Below are 17,356 nucleotides of genomic sequence, written 5' to 3'. Positions count from 1 at the left end.
TCTCCCAGCATCTAGTCATATGGCAAGAAGTTCCACTGTGACTGTTTTCAGCTTGCAAATGAAGTTGATCTGGGCCAGAGAGGAAGCTGGAGTTTCATGTAGCACAGGCAAATGTTTCCTTAACCTTAAGAAAGCTGCTGGCAGGTTTGGTGCAAAGTTACATGACATCGCTTGCTCTGGCTTCAACATAGCCGTCTAAGTTTACCTGCCGCTTTTCAGGTTAAACCAAGAAAGCTGGTTCCACCACTCTTTTAAATCTGATTATTAATGCACTTTAAGCGGAGTCCCAGGTATGTTCATGTTGGCACTCTCAGTTTACATAGCACAGCTGATATGCCCAACAGGCTGCATGCAAACTGAGAGCATGCCCTGGAACACCAGTGGCAACTAATTTTTAAAAGGGCCAAACTGAAGGTCCAGTGGCAATGGATAGGTGGAACCACCCTGTTCTGATTTGCAGGATTTTGGCAGAAAGCAGACTTTATTTTATTAATTTATCTATTGGAAACCTTTATCTCCTGCTTTTTCAGCTTGTAAGATCTTCAAAAGGACTTACAGTCTATAATAGCCATGGGGACTTGTGGCACTTTAAAGTGTAACATATTTATTAAGGTGTAAGCTTTTGTGGACTTCATAAGATGCAAGACATTACTCTCACTGGGCAGCTATACATCTATTTATAATAAGGGATAATAAAGAAAGGCCAAATGATTGGAGGCTGGTAGTGCAATACAGAAGAAAAGAACTTGAGGTAGCTGGGATTGGAGCAAACTTCATACTACTGTAATACAAGTGAAAAATAATAATAAGGAAAGATAAAATGTGATATCTTAATTTTTTTCCTATTATGCATGTACTCTTTATAAAGTATTTGTTTATGAGACGTACCTTTAACTGTTCAAAATTTATAAGGAGCCCATAGATGGAATGATTGTATATGGTATTTTGTGCATAGGAATTACGTAAAACAATTTTTAAAAAAAGAAGAGGAGGGAACTGTAAACAAAATTCTTTACTGCGATCACATTTCAGTTAATGACTGCTTCTGTATTAGTGGGTAGATATCTAAGTGCTGCATGCAATTCCATATAATAATAATCATCATAATAATTTGTTGTTTTTTTTGTCTGTGGAAACATCCAAATTGAGGTGTTTAGTTTTTTTTAATCAGTTGTTTCAATGCCCAGTGGATACACTTATTTTGATTTATATTTTTAAATGACACCGGGCAAAACTCCCAAAGACAGATTTCCTTCTTGCCGTTTGGAATATGGCTGCTACTCGTAAAATAACCTCTCTAGCTTTTGCTTTGGCCAAAGTTTATGCGTGCTTTGTCAAGTGCTATCTTTTGGAGCATGTGCCAGACCAGTGTTCATTTTCATTGTAGACTGTTGTTGTTATGGCAAATGGCTGAATCCACAAAACTGAAATTGAACTGAAATATGGCCTCTACTGAGAACCAGCAATTAACTAGAGTATTCACAATTCCTTACCATCAGTCAGTTATTGCACTCAGGTACATTGCTGTAAATGTACCCTTATTATATGATGCTTATGTTACTTCATGCTTTGGGGCGTTTCTGTGGTGAGGTGCATGCCCTAGTTTTCTTGTCATTGTGGAAAGTGGATATTGGTGTACCCCAGACATTTAAGACCATAGTGTAGCCTCCTTCAACTTGGTTGTTGTTGTTTAGTCGTTTAGTTGTGTCCGACTCTTCGTGACCCCATGGACCAGAGCACTCCAGGCACTCCTGTCTTCCACTGCCTTCCCCAGTTTGGTCAAACTCATGCTGGTAGTCAAAATAAAAAAAAATTCTTTCAGTAGTACCTTAAAGACCAACTAAGTTAGTTCTTGGTATGAGCTTTCGTGTGCATGCACACTTCTACAGATACACACTGGTAGCTTCAACTTGGTGCCCCCCCCCAATGTTGGCCTACCACTAAAAACTATTTAAAACATATTAAAACAAATTACGGTCACTAGAAATATATATTTCAGGTGTCCAAGACCAGGGTGAAGATACGCATATGACAAAAGCTGTATAAAGAAGATGCCAGGCACAGCTGTGTAAGGAGGGAGTTTCACAACTTAAGGGCTGCCACAGAGAGTGCCCTTTCCTGGGCCACTACCCTCTGAATTTCTGAGGAGAGTGGAACTACCAACATGGCTCCAGCTGCTGCCCTTAACACTCAAAGAGCATCTGTAGGGAAGAATGTGGGCTTTCAGTTATTTGAGACCTACATCCCAGTTGCACGTGTGTCTGTTTTATTACATGTACACAGGAGAGAATTCATGATTCCTGGCATTTGCATGCGTGACAAAATAGAGTCATGGGCATTCATCCCATGCTTGATGAACTGCATGTTGGATTCTTGCAATCGATGTCCAAACGTTGTATTATGTGGTTGTGAGGACCCATGGCATATTCATTTGCCCCTGAGTTATGTTACAATCATGTAACTTTTTTTTAAAAAAAATACTTTTCTATGCTGGCTTTTGTAAACAGTCATATGCTTGACAGATCTTGTTATTAGTTGCCAATGGACACTATCAGAAAGAAAACATCTTTTGTTCTCATTTAGCATGGCAACAAAAGCTAATCAGGCTATTCTATTGTAATCACTATTTATCTAATGGAGAGGTAAGGAATGCTTTTGAACCAACACACAATAGCTACTGAACTGTGGAAAATCTTGTGTCTTTCCTCTTCAAAGCTTTGTTTTATTCGGTTTTTCAGCAGAGGCAGGATTTCATTTTTTAATATTCTTTTGTCATATTTTCTCCCCCTTCCCCCCAACTTCTTTTTTCTCCACCAGCTCTAGGCAATCCACATTAAATCACAGCAAATCAAATGAAGGTGACAACCTGACCCTACCCTTCCCCTACCCAGCAGAATGTTCTATTATGAATTGGCTATATCAGGCATAGGCAAACTCGGCCCTCCAGATGTTTTGGGACAGTGGTCAGGGATGATGGGAGTTGTAGTCCCAAAACATCTGGAGGGCCGAGTTTGCCTATGCCTGGGCTATATCTTTAGCATGTTTAGTTTTGTGTGATTTGTACCTTAAGTTGCTAGCGCACTCCATGCTTCAGTTCCTTGTGTTGTCTTCATTAGTTAGTGCTCCACTTTAGGCTTCTTTCCACAAAAGATAGTAAATAGGTAAATACAGTAGTACCTTGGGTTACATATGCTTCAGGTTACATATGCTTCAGGTTACAGACTCCACTAACCCAGAAATAGTACCTTGGGTTAAGAACTTTGCTTCAGGATAAGAACAAAAATCGTGCTCCGGCAGCGTGGCAGCAGCAGGAGGCCCCATTAGCTAAAGTGGTGCTTCAGGTTAAGAACAGTTTCAGGTTAAGAACGGACCTCTGGAACGAATTAAGTACTTAACCCGAGGTACCACTGTAACCTTTTCTATGTTTAATTGCTAGCCTCCAACTCTGGACATTGTTCTGCCTTTCCACTACTTTGCTTTTTCCTTTAAGACCGCCACCCCCAACAAAATAATGAATTTGCCTACCAATTCTTGTTTGTTTGTTTGTTTGTTTTTAATCTGACATTGGAAAACTTCCTCTCCAAGGGCCAAACTATTTGGAATGCAGGAGATGAATGAAACCCTTGCAAAGTTCTTGTCTGACTTGCTTGGCAAAACATACAGGTATCATAAATGTCCCTAGTTTGGGCAAATGGCACAAGAAAACACCCACACACTAGTACTACATTCCTACTCTATTTCCAGAGGGATGGCCATGCTTGCCTGATGCAGCAAAATCAGACAAGTGTCTTGTGACTCCTTAAAGACTATAAACATTATTATGGTATAAACATTAACTAGTAAAATTGATTCCTTCCGACTGATCCAATTGCATTCCTTTAAATATATTTAAAGGAACTTGCTGCTGGAAAGAGAGTTCTCATAATACAGACTGATGCAATTCTGTGCATCATTTAACACAGCCCAAATTGTCTCCAGCCAGATAACAGTAGTGTCCAAGATGTGACTTCTATCTTATCTCCTGACCCTCATTAAGTAGTGTCAATTTAAGAGCATATCTCAGGCCATTCAAAGACCAATGTTATTGAACAGGCTTGTCAAAGTGAGTGACGCCCTAGTAGAATATAGCGTATTTTCGAATAATTAGCCCTGCCCTTTCCTTTTCAAGATGGCTCTTGGCCAGATATTCATCTTAACAAATCATTTCTGTTTCTCACTGCTGATGTTGGAAGGACATTGTGCGTTTCCCATGTCCATTTGTCCTTGGACTTGTTCCTTTTTATTTCACAATCTCTCCCTTTTTGTGGCTGTAGCCGTGCTAAAGTGGTTTCACCTTTGGCTACATATTGCTGTGAGATGCCTGCAGTTCAACAGAGTTAACCATGCTTAATTTCAAGGCAACTATTGTCTTGGATTGTGGCCAGTGGCTCCACTCTAGAGGGCTGATGAATATAATTACACTTTTGCGCGCACCCATTTATCATGTTATGGGATGTATCCCTCATTGCACTCTCCTTTGATAAGTGTGTCTCTATACAATCCTGGCTAGGTTGTGGTCTTGCTGATTGTGCTACATATTCAGGGAAGCCATTGTGTGGAAGGTTGCTACCTACCATTGCTACAATGGTATGTTAAAATCAACTGCAATAAAGACCAACTGTATCTAGTTATATGCATCTCCTTGATAAATATGGCATGCTTGTAAAGACAGAGGACTGTCACCTTCGGATCTCAAAATGCAGAATGAAATGTGCATGTCTTTATGTCCCTCTGTCTTCTTGGTCAAAGAGGGTCTATTTGTATAAACATTTCATCCTGCATTTTGAGATCTACCTGCACTGTTTTCCCATTTGGAATATTCCTTCCGCTATTAGCTGGATTAGAGGATGGTTTCCAGTGTAGAAACTGTTTCTTGTGTAAACCGCTTCCATAGCTCCCCCATAGAGAATTACATGAGCCCACATGTCAGTCTCTGGAAGAAATATATGGGTTGCCTTTTTACATGTTACACACAGAAAATGAAAGCATAAGTGTATTAATGTATGTATTTGAAGCATTCAAATCAGCCCTAGTTTTAACATTTAAACTTTGATTATTTTTACAGTGATGAAAGTTATAGGCTAGGACTTGTAGTCAGTACAGGACACTGAAAATAGGCACAAGTTTTGTTCCAGTCACTAGAATAGTGAAACTGTAACTGAAATAAGTAAAAGTAGGTCAGGAGCAACACTTTGTTGACGGTGCTGAATGACTTGGGATACAAAATGTTATCTAGATTGCAACGCAACAAGTAATTAACTGCAGAGCAAATTTAAGAACACAGATAGAAATGTTTTTTAAAAGTCTTTGTCACAGTTAAATAATGGCAAAATAATGCACGTTCAGCACAGTCAATGTAAGGCAAAAAGACTGGGCTAGTAAAAGCAAGTTTGTCTTTATTCAGCATACATTCTCTGAAGCTATTTGCAGCAGGATATGTTGTTCAGGCTAATAGTTCAATAAAATTGAAAATCCAATTAGCCGTTATACTCTAAATAATAGACGTTGGAAGTGTTTATTCTTCAGGATATCCTGGCTGTGATCAGAAAACAGCATCAATGTCCCTACCATAAATTGCATAAATTGCACAAATTGTATCATCCTGGTGATGGTTTCAGTTAGGAATGCCTTTGAGAGATGGTTTCTTGCCTTGGCCATTGAAGTAAACCAGTGACTGTGGCAAAGATATTTGTATGATTCAATGTCACAGTGTTCTTGAACTTCATTGTATTTTTTGGGAGTGCCAGCGTATTCATGTTTGCTCTCTGATGCTGTCAGTACTAAGGAAATAGAAAACTGGAGATGCCCAGTGGGTCAAGTTGAATCATACAAACCAGATGGTGGCTAGAAAACCGGTTCATGGTTTCCACAACAACACTCCACATCTCCTAGGAGGGCTTCTCTAGTTGGAGTTGCCATTCCCTCAGGAAAAGAGATGGCTGTTTCTTGTTTCTTTGTAGACATGGTCAAAAAACAAACGAAGGAAAGGGTGGTTTTCATCTGTTTAGCCATTTTTCTTTTCTCAGGTAACACACTTTTATATGAATAGATGTCTTTCGCTCTTTTTTTAAAAAAATAATTTTTATTAACAGGCCAATCACATCACATTATCACATTGATTCCAAATTATACAGCCAAATTTTAAATTTTGTTGGGGGTACCCATACATCAAGCTCCGCTCGAGTCCAAAACAGCACCACTTATCTTACTGCATTAATTAGACAGTTCTATCCAGTTTGATCCGGATAGTCCTTTATTACTTCTTTTCTCTTCTTGTTGTTATCATAAATTCCTTTCTTTGCGATCTCTGATGATTTTCACAAGCAGGTTAACAGCTGGCATTCTATGTGGATTTTGTACTTTTCCAAAAATCATATCGATCCGGGACAGCCCCCGTACAACGCTTCCATAAACAAAGTTAATCTCCGATCTGTCCTTTATTTTTCTCAGGCTTACCGAATAACAAATGAGTCTGGGGTTCTGTCAGGTCAAACTTACATTCCAGCATTCCTTCTCTTTCAAACAATCCTGATTCTCCTCTCCCAGTCCTTCTTCCTCGGCAAACCTGTCATGGCGAGATGCCATTTTTTAACTGCGTCATAAAATTTTTCTTCTTTTCTCACCGTTCTGCAGTCTTCTTTCCTTATACTCCGTCCCACATAGTTCTTAAAATCCTGCCTGTGATTCATAGAAACGCGACGATCTTGTTTCTATCTGGGGTGAAGGGTTATTAATGTCACAACATACAGAGAAAAAAAGAGTTTTTTCCTCCACCCCCCCTTCGTTCCAAACATACAGTCTCCTTATAGTGATTCATCAGAAGATTTACTTATCCATCCATCACTCCTGGTTGCAGAGATCCATTAATCAGCAGTCTTATCTTTGAGCTTTACTTGATGTATGTGCTTTCAGCTTCGTTTCCAATCGTATGTTTCCAGTTATAATTCCAAGCTGAAGCAACCAGCATGCGCTAATTGGAATCGGCGTCAGGAAGATCTGACCTCACCAAGGGCCTGTGCTAAGTGTTCGGCACCCCCATCACTCGTTTCAGGGGGTGCATTGTGAACATCGCTGGCAGGACAGTTCTCCTCCACATCCTGGAGGAGTTCAGGAAGGCTGCATACTTCCCATAGCAGCCCCTTAGTACCTCGTATGGGTGAGAGAGATGTTATTGTCGGCCATCTTCCAACGCACCACCTGGTGCCCCCCCCGATGTCTTTCTCTCAAAGTTCCACTCAAAAACCTTGAGCCACTGACTGCATACTGCTGAGCCCTTCTGAAAAACCTGAGTTTTGCCTTCTGGTTCCATTATGGACCTGGTCTGAGCTCAACCCCCTGTCAAGGTAGCAACTTAACTTTATTTCACAAGGCCATTTTGGGAACATGGGTGTCGGTATCCTGCTTAGTTTCACACCATATGAGGTTGTCCCTTAGCAATGCCTACAGCCTAGTTATGACAAAACAGTAGATGAGACAGTAACCATGTTTCATTGCACCTGACTGCTTGTGAGGGTTTTCATTATGGAATACTCCCTGTGGGAACTGGCATGGTTACATACAGAGAACAGGCATATCAGGAATGAGGCTTGGCTAGAACCGATATCCCTGATTTAGTTTCCTTTGTGCAGGGAGTTATATATCTGAAGGAGTACCCAGGATTCTGGAAGTTATTTGAAAGTGTCAACAAACAGATAGATATAGGTGATCTAGTTGACATTGTATGCACTGATTTTCTGAAAAGTTTTACAAAGTTTCTCAGCAAAGACACCTGAGAAACATTAGCAGCTATGGAATAAGAGGAGAGTCACAGATTAAGAAGTGAGCAGGAGACAATTTGCAATGCACACTTCTTAAACCAACACAAACCAAGACACAGCTAGTCTTTGAATTTTGTGATACAGTTCTCAAACCAAATAATGGGTACAAAACTGCATGTAATAGGGGAAACAGAAGACTGTCCTCCGATAGCCATCAAAGATTTTGGTGTCAGTACAAAGCTGAGGACATAACAACTTCATTTTGCTTGTTTAGTTCTGTCTGCTTAAGCCAGGCAGTGTACATCTCAAAGGAATAGAAACGTGGTTGAGAGGCATAGCTCCTTCCACTTAAACCTGTGGGGCCTAAAATCCTGGCCATTTGTGACTTTAAATCTGCCAGACACTGTACAGAGAACGGTCTGAATGGAATGCTTTTTAAAAAGTAGCTTCAGCCAGACTTTCGTGGCTTAATCCCCCCCCCCCCCAAGCCCTGCAGAGCTTATTGTGCCTATATATTGGAGTAACTGAAAAACAACAACATTCGAGCCAATGCTTCAGAAAAGTCACCGTACTAAATACACATTGGCAGAGCCAGCTGTTATTATAGCTAATCTCAACCCAGAGCCTGGTAAACCAGTGATAGGAGAGAGATAACATATAATGAATATATAAAAGTGGACATGTGTTGAAAGTTTATTCATGGTATGCAATGCATAATTAAAAAAAAACACACTTCACTGTTTGATTAGCTCGTGGTGCTATCTTGTCCCTTTTATGTTAAAAGGGTGGGCGTATCTTTTCCTTACATTAGCCTTGGTACCCATATTCACATGTAATCACTGTTAATATATCTTTGGTTTCTCAGGTAGCAATGTTTGTGTTGCACTTGGGCAGTGCCACCTTCTTGCTCACAGAGCCGGTGATAAGCGCAATGACGACGGGAGCAGCTACGCACGTCGTGACTTCACAAGTCAAGTACCTCTTGGGAATGAAAATGCCGTATATATCGGGACCCCTAGGATTCTTTTATGTAAGTTCATTCTTGAAAATTGGCTCTGCCGTGTTGCTCACAGTTTGCATTTTCGCTCGATATGCAGGCCCAGGCCTAGGCACTGCAGTGTCCTGGTGGGGTTTGGGTCTATGTATATCTAAATCCAACTTGTTCTGGATGCAGGTCATTCCCGTCAAAGGAACAGCAGGTACACAGTCTGGGGATCCTTATAAATCTGCTTTGCTATCATAGGCCCGAATGTTGCCTGTGGCACAAAGTGCCTTTCACCTGCTGAGACCCTTCCCGGATACAGTTAGCCTGTCCATGGTTATCCTTGTTCTGATAACCTCCAGGCTAGACTGCTGCAATGCATTATATGTGGGGCTGCCTTTGGAGACTGCAAGTAATGTACCTGCAGAGCTGCCAGAGACATCTTGCCAGTGCTTAAGGAGCTCCACTGGTCCCCAGTCCGTTTCCAAGCACAATTCAAAGTGCTGGTGCTTAGCTTACCTTTGAAACCTCAATGTGACTTGGGAGTTGAGTACCTAAGGCTACATCTACCCTCCATCAATCCATTTATGGCCTACTGGCATCTGAGATGAAGCCAGCAGTGATGAGAAAGAGGGCCTTTTGTTGTTGTGGTGCCTTGTTTGTGGAATTCATCCTCCTCAGGGATGCATGCCTGGTCCATATACTCATGTATTTTAGTGCTAAGCAAAGGTCTTTTTACTTTCCCGAGCTTTTAACATCTTCTGACATAGGCTGTGTACACAGTCCCATTGCATCCAGTGCATTCCCACCACTGGCTTGGGAAGTGGTGTACACATGATGTTAGCCACAGTTCATATCTGTCCTGAATTTATCCCGTTCTTCCTTAGCAAATACCCCATTTTGACGTGTTTTGGTTCCAATCAGCTTCAATCTGAACTGAGAAAATGAAGGACTTGTCTGCATTTAATGATACCCAGTGCTAGAATTGTTTAATGCTGTTTTTTTAAACTGCCTTTTAAAGTTAGTTTTTTATTGCTGTGTCTCAGTCTATAAATAAATGCATGCAATTTCCACATTTTAATCCTCAAAACAATATTGTGGGGTATGTTAGACTGAAATGCAGTTACTTTCCTACAATCTGTCATAGTCCAACTACAACACTGGCTCTGGAAACTCCATTGTTCTTCACTTTTCAGAACCAATCCAGTAGTATCTCCCTCTCTTTCTTGTCCTTTCCCATCTTTACTACCTGTGACTGACTGGGGTGGTGGGGCAAGTATATTGTGGTTATTCAGCAATTAATTCCCAACCTCCTTACACAACCAGTAATATGACTAGTGTGAAGTGCTGTTGTGGTGCACTTGATGTACTTTGACTGGTCCAGGGACAGAGAATCTGGAGAACAAGCTGTTCCCATATTAAACTACCCTCTAGTTATGATTTTCATCTACGGCCCTTCTCTGGGTGCTTCAACTTTTGGAAGTTAGGTGGGTAGCCACTTGAAAGAGAGCCTTTCTTGTGGTGGCTATTATATTGTCGAATTTTTCGGGCATCAGCATCGATAGCTTGGCTTCTAAAAGATAAAAGCCTTGTTTATCTAATAGATAAGTTTGTCCAGTTTGCCTGGGCTTTTGACAGTAAGTTAAATTCTGTGGCCTATGGCAGGGTAAAAACATCTTAGCAAAAAAATGTTGAGTTCAATGGCACTTATATCTAAGTAAGAATATACCGTATAGAATTGCAGCTTTAAAATGGTCTTCATTAGTACTCCAAAACAGATACATAGAAAGCATGACCTCAAGACCCAGTAATGTTTTACTAATATATTGCTCTCTCTTAATATTATTAATTGCATATTAACTTACTTCAGTGTACTGTAAAATATAACCTTTATCATCTGAAAACCATTCCTTCCATATAAATTACAAGGAAATAGGCAATGCCATCTGGTGGTTGATACTGATATTTAAATACAGCAGCCAAGGGACCCTAGATTGCATGATATGCTAAAAATGATAGGTATGTATTGCCCCGCTTTCATTCATTTCTCTAACCCAGACTTGCCTGTATTCTAACATTTCTAGTGAGTGCCATTCACTCTTAATATTTTCAGCCTCCTTGTTTTATGTTGTCTGCTAATTTTCTATATTATAGAAAACTGAGCATCTATAGCAATCAACCCAGACTCTCTATTTGACAGCAGCTCCTCTCTTCTTTTCCTTCTTCTTCAAACTTATGCTATTTGCTAGAATGGTTGCAGATAGATAGTGATTTTTCCACATTCATCTAATGGTTTTCATATACTTTACATTCGAGGAGTCATTTCCACATTAACGTATCCACCAGGCAACACGGGACCAAGAATGTGACCAATAGCACACCCAACATTGCAGGAGAAAATGAGTAGTGATGGACAAGCTATAATTTGGAGAAGCCTGGCACCATTACTGATGTTCTTGCTGAGGAACCCCAGCAAGTTTGTCAGAATGCAATTTGCAAACTGCTGCATCCTAGTTCAGTCAATGCACCTTGCATTTTCCCTCCAAACATAACATTTAAAAACCACACTGACATATTACGGAGCATTATATTTGACATCTTTGTTTAAAATGGTTGTTTAATTTTTATTAGAGAAGATCCCTCCCTCTTAAAGGGGCTGCTTAAAAATTAGACAAAAAATCCATGTGCATGCCTCCACACATGGGGTGTTTTGGAGAGGAGCCAGTGTCACCATGCAATAACTTTGATAATTTGTGTTGCCATGGTAGTAGTTTTATATGAAAAAAATAGAATTAAGTAATTGTGCGCTGCTCAGCAGGCACAACTGCACCGCAAAAGGCAAATTTGGCAGCTACTGCATTGGTCTGTTTTGTTTTTTTCTTTTAAAACGTTTACCTTTGTAAGTTTAGCCTGTTGCCTAATTCTTCCTGGTTTTATATTCTTTTTCACAACCTCAACTTACTCAATTCTCTCTCTTTTTGGCTTGGACACCCAGGGCAGGGGTGAGCGGAGCAATGCAGGAGTCCAGTCTGCTAATAAAGTGGGGTAGGAGAGTCATAAGGAAACAAGCCAATGAAACATTTTCTTTTATAGAATGAGATCATAATTCAGTATGAGCAAATGAGAGAACCAACCTACTTTGAGGATCCCATGAGATACATAATTATCACAAAAGCGTTACAGCTCACAATTTATATGAAGCCAGAGTTTTGTCCAATCAAGGTTTCCCTAAATATAAGACTTGTTATAAATGCTCAGTGTGGTTGCCACCTCTTCTGTGGTTGCTCCCACATGGGTAGAGAGCCACGCAAAAAGTTCTGCTCCTGCGGCTCCTCTAATCACACATTTCGCCTGCTGTACAAGTAATGCCTCTCCCAGGGCATCGTATGCCACATTCACTGTTGGATGAAACTTGGAGAACATAAGAAGCTGCCACATGGCAGGTTAGTATTATCTGTGCTGCTTGACAGCAGCTCTCCAGGAATTTCAGACAGAAATATTTCCTAGTCTTCCCTGTAGTCGCCAGGAACTAAAACAAAGACCTTCCTCAAGCAACGCATTTGCTCTTCCACTGAAGTATGGCCCTCTCACTAGTTAAGGTACTTCATAAGTTAGCAGAAAGGAGCAGTATGTAGGCTGGGAGAACCCACACAACACCACCAGACCAAGGCAATTTTCTGTCTGAGGACAAGACCAGCTGCACTTCATGCACAAGGGCCAACTTGACTAGCAGTTGACACTTACTTCGATATTGAGAATACAACAGTTTCCTTCCAAGCATCTAAGGGTAATAAAGGGTTCTTCAACAGAGGGGAACAGGTGGGCGCCTTCGGAAGAGCAGCTGGGGGCTACCACTATTGCCCTGTCCCCACAAATCTGCCACCCTCACTCATCCTGATGGTATGGCTTGTTAGAATTCCTGCTCCATGATTGCAGTCATGGGATTGTTATCTGTCACATGATGATGTATGTTTTGACTCTACAGAGTGGGAAGTGACGGAGGCAGGATGTTTGTGTTACTGTGTTTCGTGAAGTGGGACTATTGTCCTTTGTTTTCTCTCTCTTTGCTGTCTGATTCTAGAGAGAGAGGGAGCCATGTTGCAGTGCTCCGTGTGTGTTTATATGTAAATAAAGTAGATTAGCCAAAATGCTGAGTTGCTGAGGTCTTTTACGCAAACTGTGAACACTCTGCGGATCCCTAAGTGTGCCGACGCCTCTTGGCATCAGTTGCTGTGATGTTCGGGCTGAAGGAAGCTTTTGAAGCTCCCAAACGAATGACCAGGAGGGAGAGAACATGCCAGTCGGGCATGTGTCTGTGTGTCTGCCAGGGTCCTACTTGAGAGTAGGACAAGCTCCTGACATGGCTATCTCCTCTCCACTAACTCTGCCTTCAGTATTGGTTTTTTTTTAAAAAAAATAATTGGCATTATTAACAGTGTCGATTATTACTTGGAATTTTGTAGTAGATGTGTGATCTCAGATAGGGAATTCCTGCTGGGCTATTGCTTAGCTCCCCATTATGAGATGGGCCTGAAGTGATAACTATGTGAGGATGGAAGGAAAGGGGGGGGGAGTTCTGTATCTTTCATGGTGGTGTAGAATTGGAATTTTGGCAGCTATAGCATTTTTCACCCTAGCACAATCAATTGTGCCTGGTAAAATACTTGTTCTTTTGTACAACTATTACTTTTCAGGGACTCCCCCCCCCCAACTCCCTTGTACAACTTGCAATAAGGAAACAAACAGTCTGAAGATCCCAAATTCATTAGTTGACTTGGTATATGACAGCCTCTTAGATTGCTTCCTCTAGCATCCATGTACATAGAGAGGGATCTTGGTGCTGCAGAGTTACATGATGGCCAGTTTCTTCTTCCATCTCCCATCCCCATTCCTCCCCGCCCCCGTGCATGCCCCCCCATCTCATTTAGCTCACTTCCTCCACTCCATTAAAGTTTGGAGCTTGTATTCCTTGATGAAGTGCAGCATATTCCCACAATGGCCTTGTGTGCTGAGTGCCCATGTATATATAGGGCTCTGTTATTCCTTCTGGCGATCCCTTCATGTGTTGGTGTTTCACCCACACATGGAAGGATCATGCCACATGTCTTTTTCAAACTGGCTACCTCAAACTGTACTCAGCTCCCTGCATACCCTTGAAGAATGCAGCAAATAGAGTATTAAAAATAAACCCTCCAGCTTCCAAACCTACTTTTCAGAACAAGGGGTGGCAAGATGCCACCTGAGGGTTGGAATGCCATGTGGTAAGTTTTCTGAAAGAGAGAGAAAATAAGAAAGCAAAACTAAATGTTCTTGTTTAGAATCTGGGTCTCTTAATTTTTATGAACAAGTTTCCTAACGAAATGGTCCAGGTATTAGATTTGAATTGTTTTTATAAAGCAACTTTATTCCCAATTCGTGTTGCGTTTGGCAGCCAATTGTTGGAGAGAAGCACTTTTCAGCAGTTTAATAGAGACTTCTTGCCTGTAAAATTGGATTGATCCTAGAGTATTTTGACTAATTTGTGTATTTTAATAGCTTTGCCTGTTTGGAACTCTAGCCTTAATGGTTTACCTTTACAGTTATACTTGCTGACATATTAACTTACTGATGTATCAGCACGCCTGTCCTTTGCACCATTGCATTATATGGCTGCAATCTGGCAATCCAATGTACTTTCTCAAGTTTATATGTCAGTAGTGGATGGGAGTCCCGTTTTCTGCCCGAGAGTGTTCTTTCTGTGCCACCCCTGTCTTATCACCAAAGAGGATGCAGCTTACGAAGAGTTCCATGGCATCAGAGAACCTCATGGGTGCCATGGAGTCGCTGGATGAAGGTGCATGTCGTTTGGGAAAACTTTAATCAGAAAATTGTATTCACGTTTTCCAAGAAATCTTGGTAAATTGAGGTTCTTTAAATGTATGTTCTATCTCAAAAGTGCTTCAGAGGTTTTTGGGCAGCCTTTCACTTAGATGTGCATATAATGACCAGGCAATGAACTTGTGTCACCCAATATTTTTTTATACTCCTGTAAATGAAAGTTGATTAAGGGCTCATGAGAATTGGCCATTTGGCTACTGTGATACTCTTGAAACCTTAAAATAAAATGATTCAAACACACTCTTATATGAGAACTGTTTGGAAACTGAAATTGGTTTAAGAATGTGAGACTTGGCCTCTCCCAACCCTACTTTGCCCTTATAATCTCTTCATCCAACCCCAGTAAACCCTAATGGAGAGGTCCCATGGGGAGAAGTTGATGGGGCTCACTCCAAGGGCAGATTCCACCCCACATGCACTCCTCACCTCAATCCCCAAATTTCCCCCTGTAGCCTCTTTACATCCCCCCAGAGGGACTGAGTGCAGCAGCTCTGATCCACGAGATCCCAGAGGAGGGTAGTGTGCTTGAAGGGAGGCTGGGGATGGAGAAGAGTGCTTGGGAGGGGAGCAGTCTACTTCAGCTTGGATCAAATCCGAATTAGGGAAGAGTTTTTGAGGTTGGTTTTATTGAGCCCCTGAAATTTCATTCAGAGCCTGCACCTTTAATGCATGATATGCTAGATTAAGTGATTGAGTTGGTAATTCCTAGTGTTCATTGTCTGATAAACATCTACTAAAATGCAAGACTATTACTATTATAGCAGTGCATATTATATCCATTCTTTCCTATCTATCTAATCCCATTGGTCCTTCTAGAGATATGGAATGTAACATTTATCATTTCCATAGAGTTCTGAGTACCGTTCGGGAGAACTTCTTGGACTGTGCCTTGGTAGTAGATTTGCCACAGCCAGTTAAGCCAGTAATAAACTGGCAGTGAAGTGAAAAGTATATCTCAGAAAAAGTACTATGTAGCATGAATATTTGGTGGTACAAATACTGTTCCACCGTGCTGACCCAACATCTAGAGGACACAAGGTTCTACTAGACCCAGAGATGTACCTGAGCTCCCTTGCGCCCTTGGCAAAGAGATGTGGCTAGCCAGAGCAACAGGAGAGCATCCTAGGGAGCCTGCCGATGGGCAGGTGAGCTTCAAGCCACCTGGAACCATAGTGGAGAGGTACAATTTTTGTGTCTCCCTTGGCCTTTGCCCTTGGCAGGGGCCAACCTGGCCAATCCCTGGGTACACCACTGACTAGGCCCTTCAGACAAGAAGTTTGGTCTCCATGTGTGTTGCTGTGGGAAAACAAGTAGTACACCACAGCAAAATGGGTCATGGTAATCCATGGCTAACAAAAGCAATGGCAAACTGGGTAGTGATGATCCACAAAAATGACTGTCTGCGAGTTCCCGAATCAATTCCTGTTATTTCAGAATGCCTTCATAAAGCCTTAACAGCATGGTGTATCAGAATGGGTTGGCAAAGGCAGCCTATATTCAACAAAAGACAGATGTTTGAAATAAAACTTGCAAGTCTTTGTGTATGTCATATTTAAATAGTTGATGGTGGGATTTAGTCCAGCTCTTCATTTTGCTTGCTGGCTGCTCTTTGGATCTGGCTTTGGGTAGCTTCTGAGCCTGTGCTGATGACTGTGCTGACATTCGGACATGGCATTCCAAGTTTCTGTCTTTTGTCCTAGTCAGTCTCGGCTCCTGGTGGGGCACTGAGCCAAAGCCACATGCTGTCTTCAACACACATTTCTGGATAGGCATGGCTTTCTAGTTGCCAAATCCCAAGCCCTCTAGTACAGTGTTTCCCAACCGGTGTTCCGCGGCACACGAGTGTGCCGTGAGACGTTGCCTCGTGTGCCGCGAGATGCCTGGAGGGAGGCGGGCGAGTCGGGCGGCGAGAGGCGGGGCGGCGGCGGCGAGGAGAGGCCGCGCCTCCTGCTGCTGCCTGGCGCTCCTCCTCGCAGCCGGCAGCGCTGCCTGGGCGCCTCCAGGCCAGTGTGGTGTAGTGGTTAAGAGCGGTAGTCACGTAATCTGGGAAACCGGGTTCGCGTCTCCGCTCCTCCACCTGCAGCTGCTGGGTGACCTTGGGCCAGTCACACTTCTGTGAAGTCTCTCAGCCCCACTCACCTCACAGAGTGTTTGTTGTGGGGGAGGAAGGGAAAGGAGAATGTTAGCCGCTTTGAGACTCCTGAAGGGGAGTGAAAGGCGGGATATCAAATCCAAACTCTTCTTCTTCTTCTTCTTCTTCCGCGCGACTCTGCCTCGCTGGGTTTGGTCTCCCAGCAGAGACGGGTCACACGCGCCCCTCCCTCCCTCCCTCAGCCTGCGCGGAGGGAGAGCCAGAGAGAGGCATCGCTCCTGCGCGGCGGGAGAGGGAGCAGCCGGAGCGATGCCCCAAACGAAGGCATGGGACCGGAGGGGAAATCCTCTCCGAGGAGGATTGAGCGCAGCTGAGAGAAGCCTTTCGAGGAGCTGCCGTGTCCCCTGGAAACCCCCTTCCCAGCTCTGCCTGCCTGCCTGCCCAAAGCTTGGAGGTTCCCCGGCAAGGGGGAGGGAAAAAACTTTCACTTTTGTGCGTCCCTCCCGGCGTGACGCTGCGCGCTGACGTCACGGGGCGGGGCTTTAATGGTGGTGTGCCGCGAGATTTTTTTTCAGTAAACAGGTGTGCCGTTGCCCAAAAACGTTTGGG

General features: G+C 42.5%; 1 protein-coding gene across 3 annotated transcripts in view; it reads left to right on the top strand.

Annotated features, from left to right (window-relative positions):
* The window catches only part of SLC26A7 (solute carrier family 26 member 7), a 74,175-nt gene that overhangs the window by 22,237 nt on the left and 34,582 nt on the right, over positions 1–17,356 (top strand). For all 3 annotated transcript variants that reach the window (XM_083517291.1, XM_083517292.1, XM_083517293.1), the window contains exon 5: positions 8,666–8,826. In XM_083517291.1, coding sequence (XP_083373417.1) covers positions 8,666–8,826 — 161 coding nt within the window. The remainder of the gene's footprint in view (positions 1–8,665; positions 8,827–17,356) is intronic.

Source organism: Podarcis liolepis (genome assembly GCF_965112155.1).
Source record: "Podarcis liolepis genome assembly, chromosome: 8".
Lineage (NCBI taxonomy): Eukaryota > Metazoa > Chordata > Lepidosauria > Squamata > Lacertidae > Podarcis > Podarcis liolepis.
This window is presented reverse-complemented; position numbering and strand designations above follow the sequence as displayed.